The sequence below is a fragment of the Cyprinus carpio genome, chromosome A4, assembly GCF_018340385.1.
Source record: "Cyprinus carpio isolate SPL01 chromosome A4, ASM1834038v1, whole genome shotgun sequence".
NCBI classification, from domain to species: Eukaryota; Metazoa; Chordata; class Actinopteri; order Cypriniformes; family Cyprinidae; genus Cyprinus; species Cyprinus carpio.
The window spans coordinates 4090797-4113854 of NC_056575.1; the positions used below are offsets into that span (position 1 = coordinate 4090797).

General features: G+C 37.0%; 3 protein-coding genes across 9 annotated transcripts in view; 1 reads left to right on the top strand and 2 right to left on the bottom strand.

Moving 5' to 3' along the window:
* Positions 1-635: 635 nt before the first annotated feature.
* On the top strand, positions 636-2938 carry mrps18a (mitochondrial ribosomal protein S18A). Its single transcript, XM_019118962.2, has 6 exons — positions 636-858; positions 1384-1415; positions 1629-1733; positions 1822-1945; positions 2345-2420; positions 2516-2938. The coding sequence occupies exons 1-6, from the start codon at positions 711-713 to the stop codon at positions 2658-2660; spliced, it is 630 nt and encodes a 209-aa protein (XP_018974507.1). The 5' UTR covers positions 636-710; the 3' UTR covers positions 2661-2938.
* Positions 2939-3005: 67 nt separating this feature from the next.
* rsph9 (radial spoke head component 9) lies at positions 3006-7570 on the bottom strand. Of its 3 annotated transcripts, none has more exons than XM_042747883.1 (5): positions 7225-7561; positions 6580-6751; positions 6033-6159; positions 5367-5513; positions 3015-3336 (listed from the first exon to the last, which is right to left on the bottom strand). In XM_042747883.1, exons 1-5 carry the CDS (start codon positions 7449-7451, stop codon positions 3176-3178), a joined length of 834 nt encoding a protein of 277 aa, XP_042603817.1. In that variant the 5' UTR covers positions 7452-7561; the 3' UTR covers positions 3015-3175. The 3 variants fall into 3 exon arrangements, with proteins under 3 accessions (XP_042603828.1, XP_042603817.1, XP_042603822.1); XM_042747888.1 differs by lacking the exon at positions 3015-3336 and adding an exon at positions 3761-4209 and having other exon boundaries at positions 7225-7570; XM_042747894.1 differs by lacking the exon at positions 5367-5513 and having other exon boundaries at positions 3006-3336; positions 7225-7570.
* Positions 7571-12079: 4509 nt separating this feature from the next.
* Positions 12080-23058, bottom strand: part of LOC109106362 (CSC1-like protein 1) — a 12231-nt gene continuing 1252 nt past the window's right edge. Inside the window, exons 2-24 of one of the 5 annotated variants that reach the window (XM_042747283.1) lie at positions 22768-22837; positions 21094-21299; positions 20907-20986; positions 20533-20608; positions 20413-20450; positions 20107-20249; positions 19103-19154; positions 18908-19016; positions 18758-18828; positions 18296-18376; positions 17685-17814; positions 17474-17607; positions 17119-17301; positions 16873-17026; positions 16691-16797; positions 16518-16604; positions 16119-16178; positions 15827-15989; positions 15456-15561; positions 15207-15374; positions 14999-15114; positions 14561-14617; positions 12080-14457 (exon numbers count right to left, since the gene is read on the bottom strand). In XM_042747283.1, coding sequence (XP_042603217.1) covers positions 14320-14457; positions 14561-14617; positions 14999-15114; positions 15207-15374; positions 15456-15561; positions 15827-15989; positions 16119-16178; positions 16518-16604; positions 16691-16797; positions 16873-17026; positions 17119-17301; positions 17474-17607; positions 17685-17814; positions 18296-18376; positions 18758-18828; positions 18908-19016; positions 19103-19154; positions 20107-20249; positions 20413-20450; positions 20533-20608; positions 20907-20986; positions 21094-21299; positions 22768-22834 — 2526 coding nt within the window. In that variant the 5' untranslated portion in view covers positions 22835-22837 and the 3' untranslated portion in view covers positions 12080-14319. Of the gene's footprint in view, positions 14458-14560; positions 14618-14998; positions 15115-15206; positions 15375-15455; positions 15562-15826; positions 15990-16118; positions 16179-16517; positions 16605-16690; positions 16798-16872; positions 17027-17118; positions 17302-17473; positions 17608-17684; positions 17815-18295; positions 18377-18757; positions 18829-18907; positions 19017-19102; positions 19155-20106; positions 20250-20412; positions 20451-20532; positions 20609-20906; positions 20987-21093; positions 21300-21897; positions 22746-22767; positions 22974-23058 lie in introns of those variants that run through there. The other 4 variants (XM_042747276.1, XM_042747291.1, XM_042747306.1 and 1 more) reach the window with 4 other exon arrangements.

Here is a 23058-nt window from a genome sequence, read left to right on the forward strand (position 1 = left end):
CATCAAGACTATATGAAATTAATAAACAGAGATTTGTTTTTTCATTCAGTAGCTAAGTCAGTATGCAATCTCTTTATTGCTAACATGTCAATGTCAATTCTGTATAATGCCCTGTTATTTCTTCCTTTATTATTTATTATGTTTCTATTTAGAGCTATGGTATTGTTTATGTTTTCTTTTTTTCTCTCTATTGCTGTTAATTGTAATTATTGTGTTCTAATTGTGTTGTACCATAGTGTAAACAATGTTCAAATAAAACATTAAAAAAGACAGTCATTTAAAGTTTACTTTAGGTTTTATTCTGTTCATTTATAATTCATTTTAATGGCGAAATCTGCCATAGAACTAAAAAAGACAGTCATTTAAAGTTTACTTTAGGTTTTATTCTGTTCATTTATAAATATATATATATATATATATATATATATACACACACGAAATCTGCCATAGAACTAATATACTTTAATCATTTAAAAAGCGTTTCATCATTTCATTGTTTAGAGTAAAACATGTTGAAGATTAGCGGACAGGTCGTCGATTCATTAAATGATAAGCTGTTTCCTTACAAAAGCTGTTTATTCAGCGTAGTGAAGCCTCTCCTTTATTGACATCCGTTCAAAAAAGCCGCCTCCGCTTTGAACGTACATCCTCGAGCATCTCTTGTGAGGCGGAAATACGTGATTGAGCAGGAAGCGGATGTCAGAGAAAGCATGGCGGCGCGCTGTGTTGTGCACTCCGCAAGGGCAGCGCTGAGGTCCGTTCAGAACCATCTCAGCACCAAAAGTTTATTTCAGAGGATACCGGGTTTCTCGCAGCTCTCGTTTTTGGGGAGTGCGCCGTGTCGCGGACTTAGACATGGTGAGTTTACTGGAGTTTGATTTCAGGACATCTGCACAGCGCACTGCAACCTCCTCTTCATGTCATCATTGAGCTATTATATTATATTATATTCATTATATGCAGTTTAAATGTCTAAATACATATTGAAAATCTGGGATGTAATAGAACTATTTTTAGAAAAAGAATTATTTTAAATTGAAATTTAATAGAAAATGTTCAAAGACGTGTCTATATTTAACGTTCTAGACTCATCTTAAACATTAAATACGTGTCATAATCAGGTGGTTTGCACAACCAGATTGAGTGCATGTTGTCATCATTAAAGTATTGTTTTCCCGTTTTATTCAGTTATTTTGCCGAGAACGTAATTTGTATGGAAAAATAAAACTATATTAAATTAGAAAAATTTTAAATAGAAGTATTTTCACATGTGCAATTTTTAATGTTATCGTAGCAAGATGTTTACTGTAGTTCACTTCTGTGTAGCTGTGAATGTCTACATTAGGGAATGTCATAAATCACTGTGTGTGTTGTGTTTTACAGTGGTGGAGAAGAAAGATGGCAAAACGACAGTTGTAAGTAATACCTTCTCTCTCAAATGCACATTTTACAAAAGGTGTAAATAATAAACAAAACAATATTCCAATTGCAAGGACGATCCTTTGTCAAGCATCCAGGACAGAAGAAAAATCACCAGTATCATCTGTCTGTCAGTCACACTTCAACTTGATATTATTTACAATGCTTTAATAATGCTTCTTTTTGTCAATTTTTCTTTTTTTAATCAGATAGAGGGTGTTATTGAGCCTACATCTGAGCAACCACAGCCTCCCAACCCCACAGCTTCCTGTCCCATCTACAGATGGAACCTACAAAACAAGTACAACTACACTGTAAGTCCTCACAAATGTGATGATTCTGTGCATCATTACTTTTCTCTCATTATCTTTAAGACTTCTCTCTCTCTCGTTCGTGCTGCAGGACGTGCTGTTACTCAGTCAGTTCATTCGCTCAGATGGTGGGATGCTTCCCCGGCGCATTACGGGCCTCTGTGCCCAGGAACATACCAAGATAGCAATTTGTGTACAGATGGCCCATCGTGCAGGTAAGTTGGAGCTTTCTAATGTTTATGTCATATGAAAATGCTCAGTGTTTCTCAGCTTCAATAAAATCAGTGTAATACAACATCTAAAACTGTTTAAACCACATTCTGTTAATTCTCTTTTTTTTTAATAAGTATTATGAATGCAGCATTTATTCAGCATCTCATATTAACTGAGAGACTATGTGGAATATAGAACCATGTAATATTAACTAGAGAAGGCAAAAAAAAATTAAAAGAAATAGTTGATCAGTTAAATGTCCAAACATACACACTTTGCCTTATATATATTTTAACCTAAAATCCTAATGCAAAAAAAAAATACATGCATCAGCTACTCATCTGTTTTGGTGTCCATATTAATAGTTACAATCATTTAACCAGTTCCTCATTTCTTTTTAGGACTCCTACCAGATCATAAACCCCCTTTACCTGAAGGCCATGTTCCAAAACCTAAACCCAACTTGCCTCTCAACCGGTACAGTTACCTTAGAAAGATATTTGATGAGTCATATTTTCATGTGCAATTTTTAGATTAGGTACATGCCATTAATCAGTCAGTCTCTGTTGCAGCTATCTGACACGTTACTCTGTGAAGTCTGTGAAGCCCATCTTCAAGACAGGGCTGAAGTGGTGTAAAAAGAGAATGACTGTAGGACATCCTGCCCTGAAAAACAACGTCAGATACAGCCCCAAACCACTGTACATAAAGCACTGATGGACACAGCTGTTTACCCAACCAGAAGAGTGACTTTCATAGGACTGAGTGGATCTGTGACAAAGGATTTGTACCTTTTCATGGTGGTCACTGCCTCTGGCACAATGAGACTGTTAATTAATAAACCAGAGTGCACTGAAACATCAAAATGTCAATTTAGAGATCACTGTAATGTAACTATGGACTCTGATTTGGCTTTCCACAGTGTGATTTGGAGAAATGTTAAATCATATTATTGCAAGGGCAGATTTGCAAATAAAGCGTTTCTCTCACTTGCAGCTGTTTCTTAGTGTGCATGTGTTTGCACTTGACAAGACTGCCTTAAAGGTTGAAACACCAATGCAACTTCAACTTTCCAAACATGCTGACGTGTTTATGTTTTCCTTAAATTAAATGCAGAAAATTACAGTGCAAGTAAATCACAGAGTTGATTACACATTCGCGCTTAGAGCGAGATTGAAGCTTTTGCCGTCTTTAAAATGTGGCACCAATACTAGAAACAGTCCTTTTGGCTGCTATAACATGAAGGGCAGGTCAAGGTTCATCAGTCCGTCTCCCATGTAGATGTACCCATGCTGAGGGGTCTGGGGAATGTGGAAGAAGGTGAGTCCCAGCCAGAGCAAACTGCGTAATACACACATAGTGCTGCCCCGCTCAAGCTGGAGGCTCCATGACCCTGCATGAGGGACACACACAGTAAGCAAAAATGACAAGAAAAAGACCAGAATTATCCTACTGTACAAGATCAAAGGGGGGAAAAGAAGGCAAAAAGCATTTTGCATAAACTGAACCTGAATTTTCTGCCATTACATATAACCACTGACAGAGTCCAGACTGTGATAGTGTGACAGACGCAGAGTAAAATCTGGAGAAGAAAGTCGTGTGACAGAGAGTTGGCTCGGTTATGGATAACTATTATCACAGCAGTATATAAAGAGAGGCGTTCTGGTGTCTTTCTGTCTGGGTGGCCTCTGCATCCAGCTGCCGGCATTGGCTTGCGCCCAGTACTAAGCTCGATGCCAGTGAAGTCTGTGTTTGAATTGCAGCACTGAACATTAACTGCTAACAGTGTTTAACCTAAAACACTCAAAAGTCTACAATAATGTCCATTGTGACTCTCCTTTATTATGACTTCAAATATTTATAGGCAGCAGTTCTATAGAGCGCTCATCAAAACACATATCCGTCACTATATATATAAAGCTTTTGGGGATAATATGTAGTAATTCGATTTTCTCGTCCAAAAGATGCAATATTAAATAAGACCGGCAAATCAGACAACTTCCATCAGCACTGAACGAAACCATTACCCTCCCTTTCTTACAGTGATATTTGGCTTAAACGTCATGCGGTTATACAATATTTTCTGCCTTTCCAAGTTCTTGGGAAATCTCCCCACTTTTTCCTTCTCCAGGCCACATTCAAGGAAACCTGAGTGAAGCCAAAATATCACCGCCCATTCCCAGTATCCTCTACCCACTGTTTGAGGCGTCCAGATGAACCTGTTCACCTCTGGCTCTTCTTGAGAGAGGACTGGGGGTTTTTCCACCTGATTGGTCAAGGGGAAAAGAAGAAACTGTTACGCAGGGCAGGTAAATGCCCTCTGTCTCAAACCTGCACTACTTTTTCAGTTTCTAGAGACAAAACAAATCAACTTAGCCTAGTATTGCCTGAGGTTAGGGCCCATCCCTTAGAGAGAGAAAGAAAGGACAGATTACCTTTAATGAAATAGCTGAGATGTTTCTACTACGCTTAAAGTCTGGGCATGTGTCCAGTAGGTTGACTGTGCCTTCAAACTCTACTGAGAAACTGAGGTTGCATTCAACAGGAGGTCACTCTTAATCTTGCAATGAGCACTTTTATGCCATAAAACAGTCATAAGCTGTTTTCTGTAAATGTCAAGGCTCAAAGTGATGCTCCAGTGCTTCGCTCAATATGTTAAACAAGTCAGATTCCATCTGGTTAAGATTCAGGATCAGCAGAACTAAATATTCCTTGAGGAACTCAATGTTAAACAATCAGTAGTGGTCTGTAGCCTGTAGGCGAGCGAAGCATGAAGCATGCTTGATGGATACCTTTCAGCAAGCTTATGTCTGACTTGAGTTTGCCGGGGAACAACAACAGACGAATAGTTTTCTGAGTAACCGTTTGGTTAGTTCACTCCCAACTGACAAACATGGCATGAAGACACGTGATATACGAGTGGAAAATTTATAGTTGTTGTAGAAAATGGCATTCCCTCAAACGCTTCTTCCCAGAAAGAAAAGAGAACAATGGGATCACAGTTTGCAGAACAACACCCCAGATGTCTCCTTGGCTTTCGCTCGGCCTTAGGCAGCTGCCAAATCATATCTGTCAATAACCCAGGGAAATCCAGCTATAGGGATCATGGGATGCCTTGCAGAAGGATTTTTACACCCTCCTCATATTTCCCACCACTATAAAGACTTCCTAGATGCAATTTGCATGTCAGCATCATTTTTTGGAAAATATGGTGGTGTTAACAGGTGTCGTTCACCTTTGAATTATTAAGTCTAAAGCAAAAGAGGGGTCCGATTCAATGCAAACGTTTCATTACAGGACTTGATGGTGAGAGCTGGAGACTCCCACTGTTCCTTCAGAAACGATATTGTGACTGGAAATAAAACCACATCACCAACAAATCATCACACAAAAAGGTAATGAAAGATCGTTCCTTTTCACTACCTTTGGGATTGTCCTCGCTCAAAGGATCTAGGAAGTCAATAGCAGGGTTTAGGTGAGACATTTCCAGGATGGACTTCTTTTTCAGGTTAACCGGCTCACGGAAGTGCAGATAGTTGCGCAGTTTCGCAGCCTCAATGGGATCTAGACCTGCAATCAAGTGTAGGGTGAACATACGTCCTCTTTTTCCGGGACATGTCCTGACCAGGATTTCTAAATTGCCTAAAATGTCCAGGTTTGTATCTATTGTACATAATCGACCAATCGTGTCAAGCAAGAAGGTGGGATCTACAGAGAACGTTCAGTACAATGCAATTGCTTATACATGTAAGTATGAATACTAGAGAGCACGTCAACAGAGAAAGAAAGACAAAACCTGGACATTTTTTGCAATTTAGAAATCCTGGCCAGGGGAAAAAAAAGTGGACATGTGGTCACCCAAATCATGTGCAAAATTTAAACTGATCGAGGGTCTGATGATGATTCAGATAAATGACAGCTGAAGACTGATTACAAGACGGTGTCTTCAGAGAACTGAAATGGATTCCATTGTACTAAGAAATGGAAACATACAGACATTAGATTTATACTCACACAGCTGCATCTGATTGCGGGTGGAAAGCATATACAAACACATCTGAACTGCTAAGAGTTTGGCTGTAAACATACCTCCAAAGCTTCGGTTTGTCTGCACTTTGCCGCTGGGGCTCTTGGTAAATGCACCACGTGGCACTACAGATGCATCTTTATCGATGTTTGACACGGCTGTTGCCAGTCTACTCGCCTCATTCACTTTACCTGCAGAAACGGAGACATGTTCACCGCTCCATAAACATTCAAGAAGCCGCCTGCCATCTAGCATGTTTACTCCATTATAAACCATGAATAAACAGAAAACCGAATAAATAATAACAGTCGTTTTACATCCAAACATTACTACGCCTTCATAAACACAATTTTCCTTGAAATGTTTAGACTCTTTGATTGCTAAAAAATCAAAGATTGGTCAACAAAGCAAGATCTGAATTTTATGAAGACACAAACATTCCACAATCCTGAAATGCAGATATACCACATAAGCCATGAAAGATGTGCTTTTGTTAATTTTATCTCATATTATTGCATTTTATCATCTTCTTTCTATTTTCCTATTTCCAGAATGCTGCATGCTCGTTATAGCCCCATCTGTGTCGTGTAACCCAAGCGTCCCTCCTCTCACCGTGACCTCTTCCTCCGTGGCGTCGTCCCCCTCTCCCTTAATGCGCGTCTCTGTGTGCTCGTACTCATGGGACGGGTCGCCTGTGAATCGCCCCTGTGCTGCTAATGCCACATCTGCAATCATGGACTCAGTGGCTGGGGGTAACAGGTGCCAATCCATGCAGTTTAAACTGTTTAATGATAAAAAAAATTATAAAAATTAAATTTCAGAGAGAACACAATTTATCACTCACTAACAAGATTAAACAGATATTGGTATTGAATATCACTGTCTTTCCAAACAATACTGACACAATGGGTCTTGTCAAATCAAAAAAATTTATAGGCCTACTTTATATAAATTTATATAAACCATTTTACTAATAAAATATTTTTAATTATACATTTTTTGACCATTTTAAGATTACATTTTCAAATGAAATTAGTATTTAAACCAATAAAAGGTTATTTAATTGAATTAAAATGGCAAAACCAACTTATTATGCGTCATATTTTGCTGAGACAAATTTACATTTTACATTACATTTACATTTTAGTCATTTAGCAGACTTAAAATAAGGACAATGGAAGCAAATTTAGCCATCGTACACGATCACAAATGAGGAAACAAGCACTTATCTAAACAAGCGACATGATTTCCTACCTGTACAAAGACTTTTTGTTCTTCATTTCATCATCTTCAACTCCTTGAGCAATAAAATAGTCGCATTTTATCCCCAAAATCTTTCCCCAAAATAAAACCCGGCTGAATTTGTAGTTTCTCTTCAGAATGACCAGCGAGGTTTGAAGAGCGGCTCTCTGCTCACTGCTCAGAGTCAAACCATTACCAGCGGCTAAATCCAGCGAGTAATGCAAAGATTCAGAGTCCATCTCAAGCGAATTGTGTTTATTTCGCTTGTTTATTGAACTGACGCTAGCAAGCTAATCAGCCTCACTCTCCGGTTACTCTGTGGTTGTTACGGTAAACAAAAGCCCTAGCATCCTGTTGCTATAGCAACTCACAAACACTCAGCTCACTACAATAGTTAATTGTTCACATCAAAAATGTTTATTAAAAATATATATATATGTTTTATTAATATTCTAATTAAATTTATATGTTTATTGTGTTTTTTAAATATTGAATTCAGTCAGGAATATTGGAATGTTAGTTATTTTTTGCATTTTATTTTCGGGTCACGATGATGGAGTTAGATGTCTGCAGAGATGACGTCTACCTGGGTTATTTTTTGAATTTTGTTTTAGGGTTGGGAGGATGTGTGTTCTGTCTGACCTAATGCCCTCTGTGTGATACCAGCAGCTTCTGTGTGTGTGTGTGTGTGTGTGTGTGTGTGTGTGTGTGTGTGTGTGTGTGTGTGTGTGTGTGTGAATGAGAGCTGTTAACAGCAGAAGTCAGCTCTGCCTGTTGCGTGTTTATGTGTGTGAAGACAGAAGCTGTTTAAGATGATGACAAACAGAAGGAGTGAGTATGATTTCGGCTTTGCACAGGCATTAGAAAACTAATTTCATCCCAAAATTGAAAGGAAAAGAGAGAAAAGTTATATTTTTATATTGTTTATGTCTCTATCTATGTATTTGTGTATCTATCTATCTATCTATCTATCTATCTATCTATCTAGGCCTATCTATCTATCTATCTATCTATCTATCTATCTATCTATCTATCTATCTATCTATCTAGGCCTATCTATCTAGGCCTATCTATCTATCTATCTGTCTGTCTGTCTGTCTAGGCCTATCTATCTATCTATCTATCTATCTATCTATCTATCTATCTATCTATCTATCTATCTGTCTGTCTGTCTAGGCCTATCTATCTATCTATCTATCTATCTATCTATCTATCTATCTATCTATCTATCTATCTATCTGTCTGTCTGTCTGTCTGTCTGTCTAGGCCTATCTATCTATCTATCTATCTATCTATCTATCTATCTATATCTATCTATCGTCTGTCTAGGCCTATCTATCTATCTATCTATCTGTCTGTCTGTCTGTCTAGGCCTATCTATCTATCTATCTATCTATCTATCTATCTATCTATCTATCTATCTATCTATCTATCGTCTGTCTAGGCCTATCTATCTATCTATCTATCTATCTATCTATCTATCTATCTATCTATCTATCTATCTGTCCAATTATTTGCATTGTGACAATTATTTTGACAATTCAGAACATTTCACCCCCAAATTCTCATGGTATGGTAATGCAATAATAATAATAATAATAATAATAATAATAAATAAATAAATAAAATGGTTAATTGTCATGAAAACAATGCCACTATACAATATACATTGAAGGTTGTAAAGAAGGTTTAATTTTCTCTATGCAAAATATAATAAATTATTTTGCTTTAGTTTTGGGATGAATTGTGAGTATCTTGGTGGTTGGTAAAATCTTATATTTAGTGACCATGTTTTCTTTTCCTTTTTTCACAAAGTTCACTTTTTTGTTTTATATTGTAATAAAAGTTCTTTATTGGCATTAATGGTTCAGCAAATAACCTTTAACAACTTTGAAACTCTTCCATTGCACAAATGGTCCATTGCACAGCTCTCTTAAAGCCGGTCCCTGTGTGAGCGCTGTTATAGAGGTTTATTGATGTTTATTTTATGTTATGTTCAATGAACCTGTTTGTTTAGCGTTTATTAGACGAACGGCCTCATTCACAGGAGATTAGTGGCCACAACATCACACCCGCCTCTGGCAAGAACTCACAAAGCGCAGAGCCTCTGAAAGAGCATGACCAGAGGGGGAAGACTTCAGACAGGAATGGGAGGATGAGGAGGAGAGGAAGAGGGTGGGAAGGAAGTGAAGATGTCTGTATTTCACATCTTTGGACAGATTTGTCTCATTCTTGTCTCAACTTGTAGAGCTTAACATTACTTTTTGAGAAAATTCATAAGGCCTTATAGGTGCACTAACTTAGGTTTTATCTGCTTGACCCAACTTTGACATATACAGTGTTGGGTGTAATGCATTATTAAGTAATAAATTATAGTAATTTAATTAATTTTCCCTTGAGAAACACATACATTCTTTTATTTTTATATTTTCAGTTTTCATTTTAGTTTAATTTTTTGTAATTTTGTAATGTGCTTTTTTTTTCTTCTCATTTCTCATTTCTGTTTATGCTTTTTAAATTTAAGTTTAAATTGTTCATCTAATATTTGTATTTTATTTTGTATTTTATTTTAATTAACGAAAACAATTATTACAGTTTGTTACAATTACAATTTTTTTTTCTATTTAACGTTGCTATTGCAGAAATACCCTGCTCACATATACATCTTTTATAATTTAATTTCTGTATATATTTTTAGACGTTTGTTCGTAAGTACACTCAAAATCTGTGTAAAAAAAAATATTCATATTGATTTTTCACAGGTGGTTTCACCATATTTTGCAATATAAATTGCATCGACTTGAAGGAAATGTATGTAAACTTTTTATATGGATACTTTTTTACACTTTAGGAGTAAAACCTTTTTATTTATCTATTAATCTATTATTTTTATTTATTTATTTTATAGAAAAAAAAATATTTTAAAAGGATAGTTCTCCCAAAAATGAAAATTCTGTTATCATTTACTCTCCTTCATATTACCCCAATATGAATTTCTTCCATATGTGGAACAAAAAACAGATATTTTGCAGAATATTGAAATCACTCCTTTAAAGTGAGTAAGGTTGTCAAGCTCTAGAACATGCAAAAAAAAGTACACAAGAAGTGAAATTGATTGCATATCTTCTGATACCATACTATAATATTATTGACATCAAATCTGATGAAATGAGTATAACTAACCACAAATATGATTTGTGCACAAATAAAAACAAATTTAAGTAGGTTCCTCACAATGAACGATGACAGAATTTCCCTTCAAGCTGACTGCAGTTTCAGAGGCAGATTTCTAACTCCGTTAGATTCTATTGATGATCAGATAACAGAGCAAAAGTCCCAATCTGGGAATTCTCCCTCTAATAATCCCTTCATTTTCTTTACTCATTACTTTTTGTCTCAATTTCCTCCCCGAGTAAACTCTGCAAACCTTAAGAGACGTCTGGCAAGGAAACAAAACTTTGCTAGTAGTTTTCCCTTAAAAGTTGTGTCTGGATGAAGTGATATAAGTTTACCCCCAGGGCTTGGTGAGGGTCTATTACTCTCGGCTCTGAGAACGGTACCATACAGACCACCAGCGTTGCCATGGGAATAATCCCTCAGACAAAAGGGAGGGATCAGCAGGGGAAACCAATGTGATCGGGCTTTGTGGTTGGCTGGCACAGAGATCAGTCATACATTCTCCAGGTCACGAGGTCAGAGGCATCAATCATGGCTTCCAAAAAGAGCGCGGACCATCTGAAAAGAGAAGAGAAGAAGGGAGGAGAGGAGGAAGCATCTTCGTCCGTGTTAATGGAGGGATGAATCATCTTTTGAGTATTTTGAGGCACCATATAGAATTACAACAATAATTGGTTCCTGTAGTTTGAAAGACCTAATGCAGCTGGAGATGAGCCATTCATTTTACTTTTTTGTGTGTGTGTGTGTGTTTGTTTTTTATTGTGTTTTGTGAGTTATATAGAGAATTCAGTTTACAGGATTAAGAAATTGCACTTTCTTTAAAAACTAGATTTTGTGTTTATTAGCATTGAAAGCGGTTTCTGCAGTGAGTTTGCTCACCAGTGGATCCTCTGGAGTGAATGGGTGCCGTCAGAATGAGAGTCCAAACAGCTGATAAAAACATCACAAAAATCCACACTGCTCCAGTCCATCAATTAATGTCTTGTGATGTGAAGTTTTTTGATTAACGTTTTTTAAATCCATCAAGGCATTTTAACCTTAAACTGTCACTTCTGGCCAAAATATCAGTCTATTTCATAAAAACGCTTCTTCAAGTGAAAACGTCCATCCGTTATTGTCCTCTAACATCAAAATCCACCAAAATATTTGTTTAAAACAGTTTTGGACTGTTCTTGCTCATAAAAGGTACTTGATCTGTGTATATTTCATACTTCTGATTCAGACGAGACAACTTTTTTACAATATTAAAGCAATATTATGGATAGAGGACCATGACAAAAAAAGCAATGGTTTGAATTTAAAACCGTCTTGATGTACTTGTTTATTTATAATGCACAGCTTTTTATTTCACAAGTCATTAATTGATGGACTGGAGTGGTGTGGATTACTATGTTTTTATCAGCTGTTGGCACCCATTCAATAAGGAAGATTGGTTGGTGATTGATTTATTTTTTGTTTTATCCATATCTGTTCTGATGAAGAAACAAACTCATCTACATCTTGGATGAGTACATTTTCAGCAAATATTCATTTTTTGGTTAACTTTTCCTTTAAGGTATCATTCACATCTGTAGCACAAACAGCAAGAAACGAGTTACATCCTAAAGTTTATATTTAGTGATTTTGGCTGAAATCCCTATGCAGAAGCATGAGAAATAGTAACAGCGATGGTCATCTTAGCAAGCAAAACTAATAAAAGAAACAGTTTATTTACTATCCTAATGCTGCTTTTACATCTCATCCTCCAACAGCTGTTTCCAGAGGTACAATAAGATTTTTCTGAAATCACTACAGCTGCCAACACTTGACACACATTATAACCAGAATGCTTCATTGGTCTGGGAGTTTTGCCACCCTGAGGCCCCCAGCAAACACCATTCAGTGAAACTTGATCTGGAACTTACCCAAATGCTTTTTTTGACTCATATGCATCTTTTGTCTCAAGTTGCATGTGAGTGTTTGCATCATTAGGGCCATAAACACTGTAAATGCTGTTATTTCTGGTTCTCACAGAATAAAATAAATTAAAGCTTTAAAAATGCATGTAATCTTCATGTATATATGGTTTACACCAAATATGTGACCTCTACACAGTATTGCGAATAAAGTATGAGACCCATCCTATTACACACTCAAATACACACATACCAAAGAAAAATTGTTGCAAAACTTAAAAGTTACAAAGTTTAACATTTTTGTGCAATAAAACATTTGACAGCCTAAACTTTTGATACACACACACACACACACACACACACATTATATCAGTTTCTGTTCTCATGCAGTTTTGAATGCTTATCCTGTCAGTCGAGTTTGGGCTGCTTATGGTTTTAAAATAAGGTGATTTTCCTCTATCCTGATTAATGAGCTGAAAACCGCATTCAGGAGAAATGTGTCAAGTGTGTGTTTGGAGGACGTTCATTTAATCCATTTCCAGGAAAATCTGAGGCTTAAGACTATGAGACTCAATGTACAGGTTGAGCCATTTAAATGATCAGACGCCAAAATTCGGTTTCTGTTCCACTCATATAATGAATAGACAGAACTAAAACACAAACACAGGAACCATATCAAGAACTTCCATTCATATGCACAATATCTTCCCCTTGCATTACTGCTAAAGGAATAAATATCATGTTTGTAGGCTACTTGTTAAAGCACCTACATTAATTATTTAGTGAAGCCCTGTTTCCTATTTGCTCTATAGCCCCCTTCCTCAAATCTTGCCCTGGAGGTCCAATGCGCTGCAGAGTTTAGCTCCAACCCTGATCAAAGTCACCTGCCTGTGATTTTCTGATGATCCCAAAGACATTGATTGGCATTGGTTAGCATGCTCAGGTGTGTTTGATTAAGGTTAGAGCCAAACTCTGCAGGAAAGTGGATCTCGAGGTCCAGATTTGAGGATCCCTCCTCTATAGAGTTCGGCCTTTTTTAAAGTGGGAACACTTTTCTAGGTAGATGAGTTTCTACTTAATAGTTTCTGATGTAATTAGAATTTGCTCTATGTAAACAGTCCATTTCTTACTGGTGTGGTCATGACATTGAAGTTGAACTTTACACAGACATGGTCAGCAAGCGATTTTATCCAGTTGTCTCATGTTAAAAAAACAACAAAAAACTTGAGTCTTTAGGTTAATGCATAGCCCAAATGACTTCATTCTAACAAGCCTTACTGTAAATCCAATCTTGGCATATTTTTTTGTCTAAATTATTTTCTCTAATAGTTGACATTATGCCAAAACACTGAGTTCAGCTTGTATTGAACCTGACACATCTCTCTTGTAAGAACCAGAATGATCAGAAAGCAACAGTGCCACCTAGCGATGATTCATTCTCTCACACACAACTATAAATCTGGTCATGAAAGGCCACTGAGCTATGAGCTCAAATCTGTCAACATCAATATATTAACATATTTGTATAAAAACGTTGCTTTAAAACAGATGATTAAGAATGACAAACAACACAGACACTCGCTTTCTCTCTCACAGTCACACATGCACACACAAACTTAAAGTAACAAAATGTGTTAAGTTGTTTCCATCAAGGCACAAGTGTTCTGATATACTCCAAGTTATATTTGAACTCCTTGGCAAGTGCTCATTGGCAAAGCTGATTTTGTAGAAATGTTTGGACAGCGCGTTTGAATGGCAATTTAGAAAAGAGTTTAAAGTCTTTGGCGGGAAGAATTGATCCCAAAAAGCTCCTTTAGGTTTGTTTAATGGCAGTTTATGATTAAATGTTCCTCAAGTCTCTCAGTAGGTGTAAAAAAAAAAGAAAAGCTAGAAAGCGTGATTTTTTTCCTCACCAAAAGATCCAGTTTTTAAAGGTAAACTCCCTCCATCTCCACAATGACCTCCACCCTCTAATTCAGCAAGAACCATTTCCTCCAGAGGTTAAAGGGCAGTTGTGACTGGGCGATATCTGTTGTTAGATCTCCAAGTCTGGACAGTCTTCCTCAGTGCGGAGGAAGGGCGGGCTTGTGCCTGTGGTGCCGTATGTATGGCGAATGCTGCATTCTTCAGATTCGGACGATGCATCTGGGTTCAAAACTTTGGGAAGATACACCTAAAAAAAGGATGGAGAGAGAGAGAGAGAGAGATTTTGGTCATCTCAAAATCTATCTGGATTTTTAAAAAATATGAGCGTAAAATAAAAATGTGAAACTTGCCGATGCAGATGAGCTCTCTGCAACTCTATCTGCCGTGTCTTCATCTACCTCCTTAACCTGAATCACAGACAATGCAATTACTTTTATGCATTTAGCAGACATTATTATCGAAAGTGACTTAAAATAGAGGAACAAAAGCAATATTTCACAGAGCCAACAATATTTGAAGTATACAATGCCAGGTCTATTAGAAAGCAAGATTAGGAGACAAGCTGGAGCAGAGGAGAAATGCAGAGAAGAAGATGAAAAGAAGAGGATTTGTGTGTGTGTGTGTGTGTGTGTGTGTGTGTGTGTGTGTGTGTGTGTGTGTGTGTGTGTGTGTGTGTGTGCATTGGTTTAAGGTTGTGGGGTGGTTAAATTATAACCATTAAATTATGGTTAAATTACAACAATGCATTGTAAATTCAGATAAAACTTTGACAGAACAAAGCAGCTCACGTTGTAGTTGTGCGGACTGAGGTATTTGAAGTGTCCGAAGCAGGTGTAACTGATACAGATAAAGATGGTCACACACAGAACCACTAAAGTGAACAGTGACGTAGCCGTCATGAAGCCTGTGGAGACAGGAAATCAACATATATCCACTATATGAATCAAATATGAATACAGCCGTCTAACGAAACGCTGATTTGTTAGGTGATGCTACCTGTTCTGATCACAGAGAAGAAATAAAGCCACATCAGGCATATGATTGGTGCAGCCAGTGCTTGATTGACAGCTCCCAGGTGAACTTGCCGATCGAGGCGGGCGGGCAGGTAAGCGAAGTACAGGTTGTGTTTGTCCACCAGGTGTTTCAGCAGCAGGTACAGCAAACCTGCACACATCACACCGTGTGTTAATGTAATGACACATACACTAATACTGCGTTTAAGGTCTCGAGGCAATGAAATCAGACCGAAGGGGACGATGACAGGACAGGTGATGCTGTACGCCATGATGACCGTGAACACACACAGCGTCCATCCGTACATCGCTCCGTACTCAAACTCATACGCCTGATTCTACAGAGTCAAGAGGTTACAAGTCGATCAGCAATACATTTCTGTTAATTCTATTTCAAATCAGTTTCAAAGGATATCTGACTTGTTTTCAACCTATTGTCTAAACAGCATGATAGAAATGTCACTGCTTAATTAAAATGAAAATATAATAACAAAAAAAAGGTTAAAAAAAGATTCTTTTTTTAAGCCACATTGGTTAAAATGTAACAAGTTCTGAAGCAAAAATTCCAAATCCTGTTTGAAACATCAAAAGCCACAGACGAACCTGTTTAACGTATTTCCTCTCAGCAGCCGAATGTGCCACTGCCAGACGCACGATGTAGAGCAGTAACCCTGGCAACCGCAGCAGCTCCATGGCAGAGCCCACCAGAGCCGCCGCAATCACGTAATTTACAAAGAACGCCCCCTGATCAGGTAAAAACACACACCTGAGACACACAGAGAAGAGATGATGGAAAGGCACGGTTATATTTCGGTGTATGTCACAAAATTATTCTGAAATAAATCATTCTGATTTGAGCAAATAAGTGACAAGAGTAAGTACACAAGATACTCACTCAAACCTCAGCTGCCTCACAGACTGTTTATCAAACAACCAGCGGAAAAACACGTCTAGACTGAGAGGAAAGAGAAGACATCTGTGTCTCTATACATGCTCAGATTGGGAACATTTTAGAGCCACCGTACTCTAATTATAAAAAACCAAACAAGTAAACATAAATAAATAAATACATTTCTTTTGATACATATATTTTTTTAAATTGTGGTTTTTTTAAAGCTGTTTGTAGGGCTGCACAATCTGGCCAAAAATTTTGTGATTATATATCTATATAATAATAATAATAATAATAATAATAATAACAACAATTACATATTCATATATAAAATAATAAATACTACTATTGTAATATTTTACTGTGAATAAAATAATCATCATCATCATCATCAGTTCATACCTGGTGAGGCCCAGGGAGGGCAAAATCAACACCATGAAGATCAGGAAGGTGTAGAGCTTGTACATCATGCTCATATTTTCACTGGACCTTTACACACACACACACAGTTAGACAGGCATTATTAAGCAAGCTTGTTTGTGTGTGAGTGCGTGTATTTGAGGTTGAAGGTCTACCTGGTCCAGTGGGCTTCTCCCAGTGTAGAGTAATACACTACGGTGGGCAACAGGGCCGAGAAGGTCCACAGCAGAAGAGTGGGGAAGAACTGGCTGATAACGGCACTCTGCAAACACAACACACAGTCTGTACACCACTGCACTTCATGAGCTCACATCATTATACATCTTCAGTCACATACGTTCAGATAGTTAATGGGCTTGGTGACATTAAACTTGTCAATGGTGCTGATGATGATGGAGGGTGTTGTGAGGAAGAAGAGGAGGAAGAAGAGTGCCGTATTCAGCAGCAGAAAGCGTAGCCACCAACGCCACCCATGTACTGACAAATTCTCCCTGAAAGAGATGAAGAGGTTTCTCTATAAACTACATCAGGTTGTAATATTACAGATTTTGTTCCAAAAAAAAGTATAACTGGATAATCGTACCAGTAGATATTATGTGGGTGAGGAGCGTAATTCACTTTCCATTTGTTCACCCTCAGTTCTGCGCTCTTAGAGGATGGCTGAGGCTCCCGGCCACACCCACACCCAATTCCCCCGCCCATTTGTTCTCCAACCACACCCCTTGCCCCGCCTCCACACTTCAGAGCATTGAAATCTTTCAGAATACTGTGAGGAAAGACAAATGACACTCAGAGTCAGTGTTCCAGAAAAAAAAAATATTCTCTCCATAGGGAGAAACAGATTTCTTTCACTTTTCACGATATATTTCATCTGGTCAAAACATAATTTTGCATCATTTTTATACACAGGCTGTTGAGTCCAAGTATGGATCACTTACTAAGTGGCCATGCACTCATTTTGCAGTGTGACAAATGCCATGCCCAGAGGATGCAGTTCTTTATTCTCCTTCTGTTTATTTTCCTCCTCACGCAGAGCAGCCTCCTGTGAGCGGTAGTACTCTATAGCATCAACCTACACATAAGCACACGTTATTTAGACACCCAAAGCTTGAAAAGTCAAAGGCCACTGATGTTGATGGTAGTACTTACCCCTTCACAGCCCTTACAGTGACTGCAGCAGCAGCACAGGTGGCTGCACGGGCGCGGGTTGATGACCTCACGTCGTCCCTGGTGCTCAAGTATCTTATTGTAATGTCGCAGATTTTTTTCTGCCCGTATTCTGTTGCAAAAAATTACAACAGACTAATCACAAATTTGTGATAACATCAGCATTATTATAGTTAACTAAATCTAAAACCATACAAAAAATGTAATTAAAAAAAGTCAAATGTTACTGTAATGTAACCGAAATAAAGTATTCTAAAAGCACTTAAACTTATTTTATTTGTTGACAAGGGAAAAGTTCTCATTTTCATTTTTCAGTTTGATGAACCTGATGTACTAAAATAATTAAAACTAAAACTGAAATTAAAAAAAAAACTATATAGACATATTTAAAAAAAAAAAAAAACTAATAAAAATGACAAAAACACAGAACAGAATTACTAAAACTTACTGGAAAATATAAAAATAAAAACTATTTCAAACTATTAATAAAAACTAAAAATAAAATATCTCAATAATACCAAGATAACACTGAGTCATACAGCTCTGTGGGGGTCTCCTATAAGATCTATGGACAACTATGAATAATAACTCACCTGTTTCTGTCCAGGTCAATCAGTTTGGCAACATCATAACACAAGTTAACATCAGTCACTTGACAGGTGGGGTACGCCTCGCTGCAAACAAATATACATTCAAGACACATTAATATTGATAGTTTATTAATACTGATAATAATTGATAGTTTTCCCGAACACATTTCCCATCTTCCTGTGCACTAAAATACAGGTAGTCCTGGCCCAACTCAAGCCTATCAGTTACTAAAACAAAGAGATTACAGTTCCATTTGGTGTCAATATTACACCTGATTATTATCAAAATTATGCAAGTATATTCCATATATGTAATGTTAATCAATTCCACACGCTGTAAGCTGAGATCATGCACTGTATACTGAATGGAACAAATAACATGGAGATGGGAAGGAAAAGATGTCTGGATGAATGGCTAAAAATAAAGTGAACAAAACGAAGTCTTGGAAAATCATTCCCACTTACGTAAAGTGAACTTTTATAGTCTCATTACTGGCCGCAGTGGGTACATCCCTCACAAACAGGGTGTTTCTGGCCTATGGAAAAATAAACCAGGGTCAGACTGAGACCACGTACAGTATGTGTGTGTGAGAGAGAAATGGTAGGACGGCTTACTATCTCTCTCTTGGTTCCCTTCAATTTAGAGGTGTGTCGTCTCAGCAGGGCCACTGTAATCATGAGATACAGAACTGCAAATACAGTGTGCAGCCAAAGCAGCAAATCACTGCAAAGACACCATTTAAAATACAGTTCAAACAGACACACACAGACACATTCAGACATTTGCGCATAGATACATACTGTACATACCCCTGCTTAAGATTGGCTATGGTGGTTCTCCCGAAACTGTAGGGATCATTGCCTGGAACACAGTAACGAGTCAGACTTTTTCTCAGAAAGTATTTCATATGGTGACATTATGTGAAATTATGAACCGCTACCACCCTTCCAAAAATATATGCATCACATGCCTTTAAAAATAAAAATATATAAACTAAATATATTTTAAAAATATATAGGAAGGATGAAATCTCCAAAACTGTTTTCGTTATTACATTTAATAATTCAAATCATCAATAAAATCTGACAATAACAGTATCACAAATCAAATAATGCTTAAAAAATATTCTGTCCATGAACGTCTTCATATGAAAGTCATATCAACAATAGCATCACAAATTATTACTTATATCATATTATATTAGAAATGTAATAAGTATATATTCAATAAATGTTCAAAAATGATGTGGTATTAAATAATTACTACTGTTCAGAAGTTTGGGATCAGTAAGATGTTTAATGTTTTTTAAAGAAGTCTCTTATGCTCATCAAGGCCGGATATTATTAAAAATTAAAAATAACGCTCTTCTATTTTAATATACTTTAAAATACAATTTATGCATTTGATGCAAAGCTGAATTTTCATCAGCCATTACTTTAGTCTTCAGTCAGTGTCACGTGATCCTTCAGAAATCATTCTAATATGCGGATCTATTATCAATGTCGGATATTGATATATACTACATTTAAAATCAGCATTAGAATCTGACAATAACAGTATCATTAATCATAAATCTAATACATTTCTGGCTCCACAGACATTTTCATATCAAAAATGCTCTTTATATTTTTAATCCCACAGCAGCCACATTTCTTTCATTCATTATCTACGTCAGTGTCTCTGGTATTAGTCAAGTCTCTGCTTTAGAGGAACAGTAAACAGGGGCAGCTCACTAGTTTATAACCGAGCTACTGTATGAAGGATTCTTGAGATGCATTGAATTTTCCAGTGTGCTTGTGTGTGTGTTAGATACCCAGCAGGTCGCCAGATAGATTGACTGGTAGGATGATAGTGACAGACAGCACACAGATGAGCAAGAGCAGGATGACCAGGTGCTTCTGAAATGACAGATAATGTACTGCATCCACCCCACATCTCTCTTGGACCAAAGTCTCACTGCACACACACACACGCACACACATCAGTTTCACAATCCCTTCCTAGTTCTTATACCATGCAAACTTCCCTATTTGAGCTCAGGAAAAAACAATATCAACAGGAAAAAGCTTTCCAGGTGTAAACACGTCAAATGAATATGTAGCACCAAAACAGCACTTACTCCAACTTGACGATAAAGGTGAGCCAAGAGCAGCAACCCTACAGGAAATGAGGAAGATCTTGATGATCCTGAATGATGTCATAATTGAGGATGATGATGATGGTGATGGTCAAAACTCACCTTCTCATACTCAGGCTCCTCAGCGGACATGGATGACCTCAATCTAGTGTTACGCTGTTTATTAGCATCTCTGAACCTGCAGCAACAAAAGACAGGACTCTTCATCTTCTCTATTTAAAAAGATTATTTTCTAAATTAAAAACATAAGAAAAATATCAAAACATAAAAAAAGGATTATAATAATAAAATAACTATAAATAATTATTATGATAATAACTATATGTAAAAAGGTATATAAAATATAAATTATATAATTTGGCTAGTTTAATGCTGCAATTTTTTTTGTAATGTTTTGACTCGCTAAAGATGATTTATCAGTCATTTATAACACTGTGTGTTTCCATAGTGACTACTAGCGCTTTCATCTCACATACCCTTCAGTCTCTGCGATAAGAGCGAGTCTCCCATAATCCCACAGTCTCCTTCTGATCAGAGTGAAGACTATTAGCAGCACCTGTGGGAAGATACGCAGCACCATCCAATTACATCCGTACCAACCAATCAAATCCCACAATTCCTGCAGCACAAGACAATCGGATCCCAGCTAGCTGCAGAACTTACCACGAAGATTACAAAGTTCATCAGCAGAACGATGGGCACTCCTCCGAAATACACTCCCTTCAGCACGGTGCTCTGTGTGGCACTGAAACAGCTGCTGTTGTCCACAGGGCCAGAGCCATTATCCACCCTCATGGAGAGGTGCCCCCACGTGGAGGCCATCAGGACAACAAACAGGAACAAACTGTACAATTTTACTTTTGCTGTCCCTGAAAAGATACGTTTCAGTGACACACATGTCATCAGGATCCCAGATGACTATTGTTTGCTTGTTAGTTCATCTTTATTTATTCATACAAGTCAATAAAAAATTGTTTTCTTATTTACAATGATGGCCTTGCAGGAGAAAAACATAATGTTGCACATGCATACATCAAATCAAATCAAATCAAATCAAATAACATGAAAAAAAAAAAATAATAATAATAATAATAACAACAACAGCAAAAAATATATTAAATAATAATAAAATATAATATTAAAAACAAATAAAACAATAAAATAAATTCAAATTTATACAACAAAAATATATTAAAATAAAACAATAAGATAAAATAAAATAAAATAAAAATGAATTGAGTAAATACAGCTATCTAAAACAATTACAGGAGTTGTTCAAAGCACTCATTACCAATGATAAAAGATAAAAGATAAAAGTAAGAGATGAAACAGAAATGCATCAGTTTCCAGCAATTTCTGTGTCCTTCAAAAATGTATTGCAAACAAAACAAAATTACACAATTAGTCTAGATCACATGAGTATGTAGCATCAACAAAAGGTTTGGGGAGTTATGAACATGATATTACCTTAAAATGTTTTACTATAGTTCCTGGTGGATTACTGGCGACAGTACTGATGATAAACCTTTTAAGGATCAAAATGTAGCCACTAGCTGCAGGTATTTTCTCGTTTAATCAAACTCAGTTGTGACACTATTTTCAGAAAACGAAAATGAAAGTGTGCTTCTCACGGAAATGCATATTGATTTAGGAATGTTTAGATACTCTGAAAAAACAAAAGACAAAAGTATTAAATAAAATTATCATGTTTTGCAGTGTGGCTGCCCTCTGAACTCCCACATTATGTGTCTAATTAAAGAAAAAAAAAAAACACTCATCAGTGAGAAATTCCTAAATGTGAGATGCAAAACATATTCGAGCAGAGCTTTCTTCTAGAAACCGTAATCCACCTGTCACCCACGATGCATGACAAAACACTTTTACTTTCTACTTCAGCTTCATGATCTTGTCATGATGATGCATTAGAAGATGACCTACTCACATGACCCATAACTGTCTGTCCTGTTGTGCCACAGCTTAAGCAACATGTTGCATGACTGAAAAGAACTAACGTTACTTTATTATGTGGAAACTTATCGTTGCCAAACTGACAGACAGCTGAGATCAAACACAGGCAGCTAAAGAATTAACTAGCAATACCGTTTGACCCATGACAGTCTGAAAACACACCTTATCGTGAACACACAACAAAACAAATAAAAATGCGCCACTAAACTGACACATTACATCGATGTGCTGCCCGTGACGTCATGACACTTCTGCATAACGGGGCACAAACTAACCAAGTCCAGTTCAACTTCCGTCAAGAACCGAAAGCTTTAGTGGCGCACCTCGAGTGTTTGTTTGCTTGTTTTTTTTTATGAAACAAAAGCATACCTCGGAGGAATTTTTCCGCTTCTGGGTTGTGCAAAACCGGTCGTGCTGTCAGCTGAGAGCAAACCATAGACTGTATAAAAACAGGAGCAAACTAAACTTTACAGTGACTCATATCCGCACATGCGCAGATACACCGACCTCAACCCAGCGACCCAATAAATGAATTCCCATTGTACAGAATACAATTCGCAAACAAGCAGAATAAATTCATATATTATCCCACACTATAAAATATTCATAAAACAGCAGATCATTAAAAAGGCCCAAAATGACTTAAGAAATATCCTACAG

Excerpts from the sequence above, each read along its gene's own strand:
- mrps18a (XM_019118962.2), top strand. The coding sequence starts at position 711 with ATGGCGGCGCGCTGTGTTGTGCACTCCGCAAGGGCAGCGCTGAGGTCC. Across the intron at positions 859-1,383 it reads GTGTCGCGGACTTAGACATG|TGGTGGAGAAGAAAGATGGC; the intron begins GTGAGTTTACTG and ends TGTGTTTTACAG. Across the intron at positions 1,734-1,821 it reads AAAACAAGTACAACTACACT|GACGTGCTGTTACTCAGTCA; the intron begins GTAAGTCCTCAC and ends TTCGTGCTGCAG.
- rsph9 (XM_042747883.1), bottom strand. The coding sequence starts at position 7,451 with ATGGACTCTGAATCTTTGCATTACTCGCTGGATTTAGCCGCTGGTAAT. Across the intron at positions 6,752-7,224 it reads AACAAAAAGTCTTTGTACAG|TTTAAACTGCATGGATTGGC; the intron begins GTAGGAAATCAT and ends ATCATTAAACAG. Across the intron at positions 6,160-6,579 it reads CGGAGGAAGAGGTCACGGTG|AAAGTGAATGAGGCGAGTAG; the intron begins AGAGGAGGGACG and ends GTTTCTGCAGGT.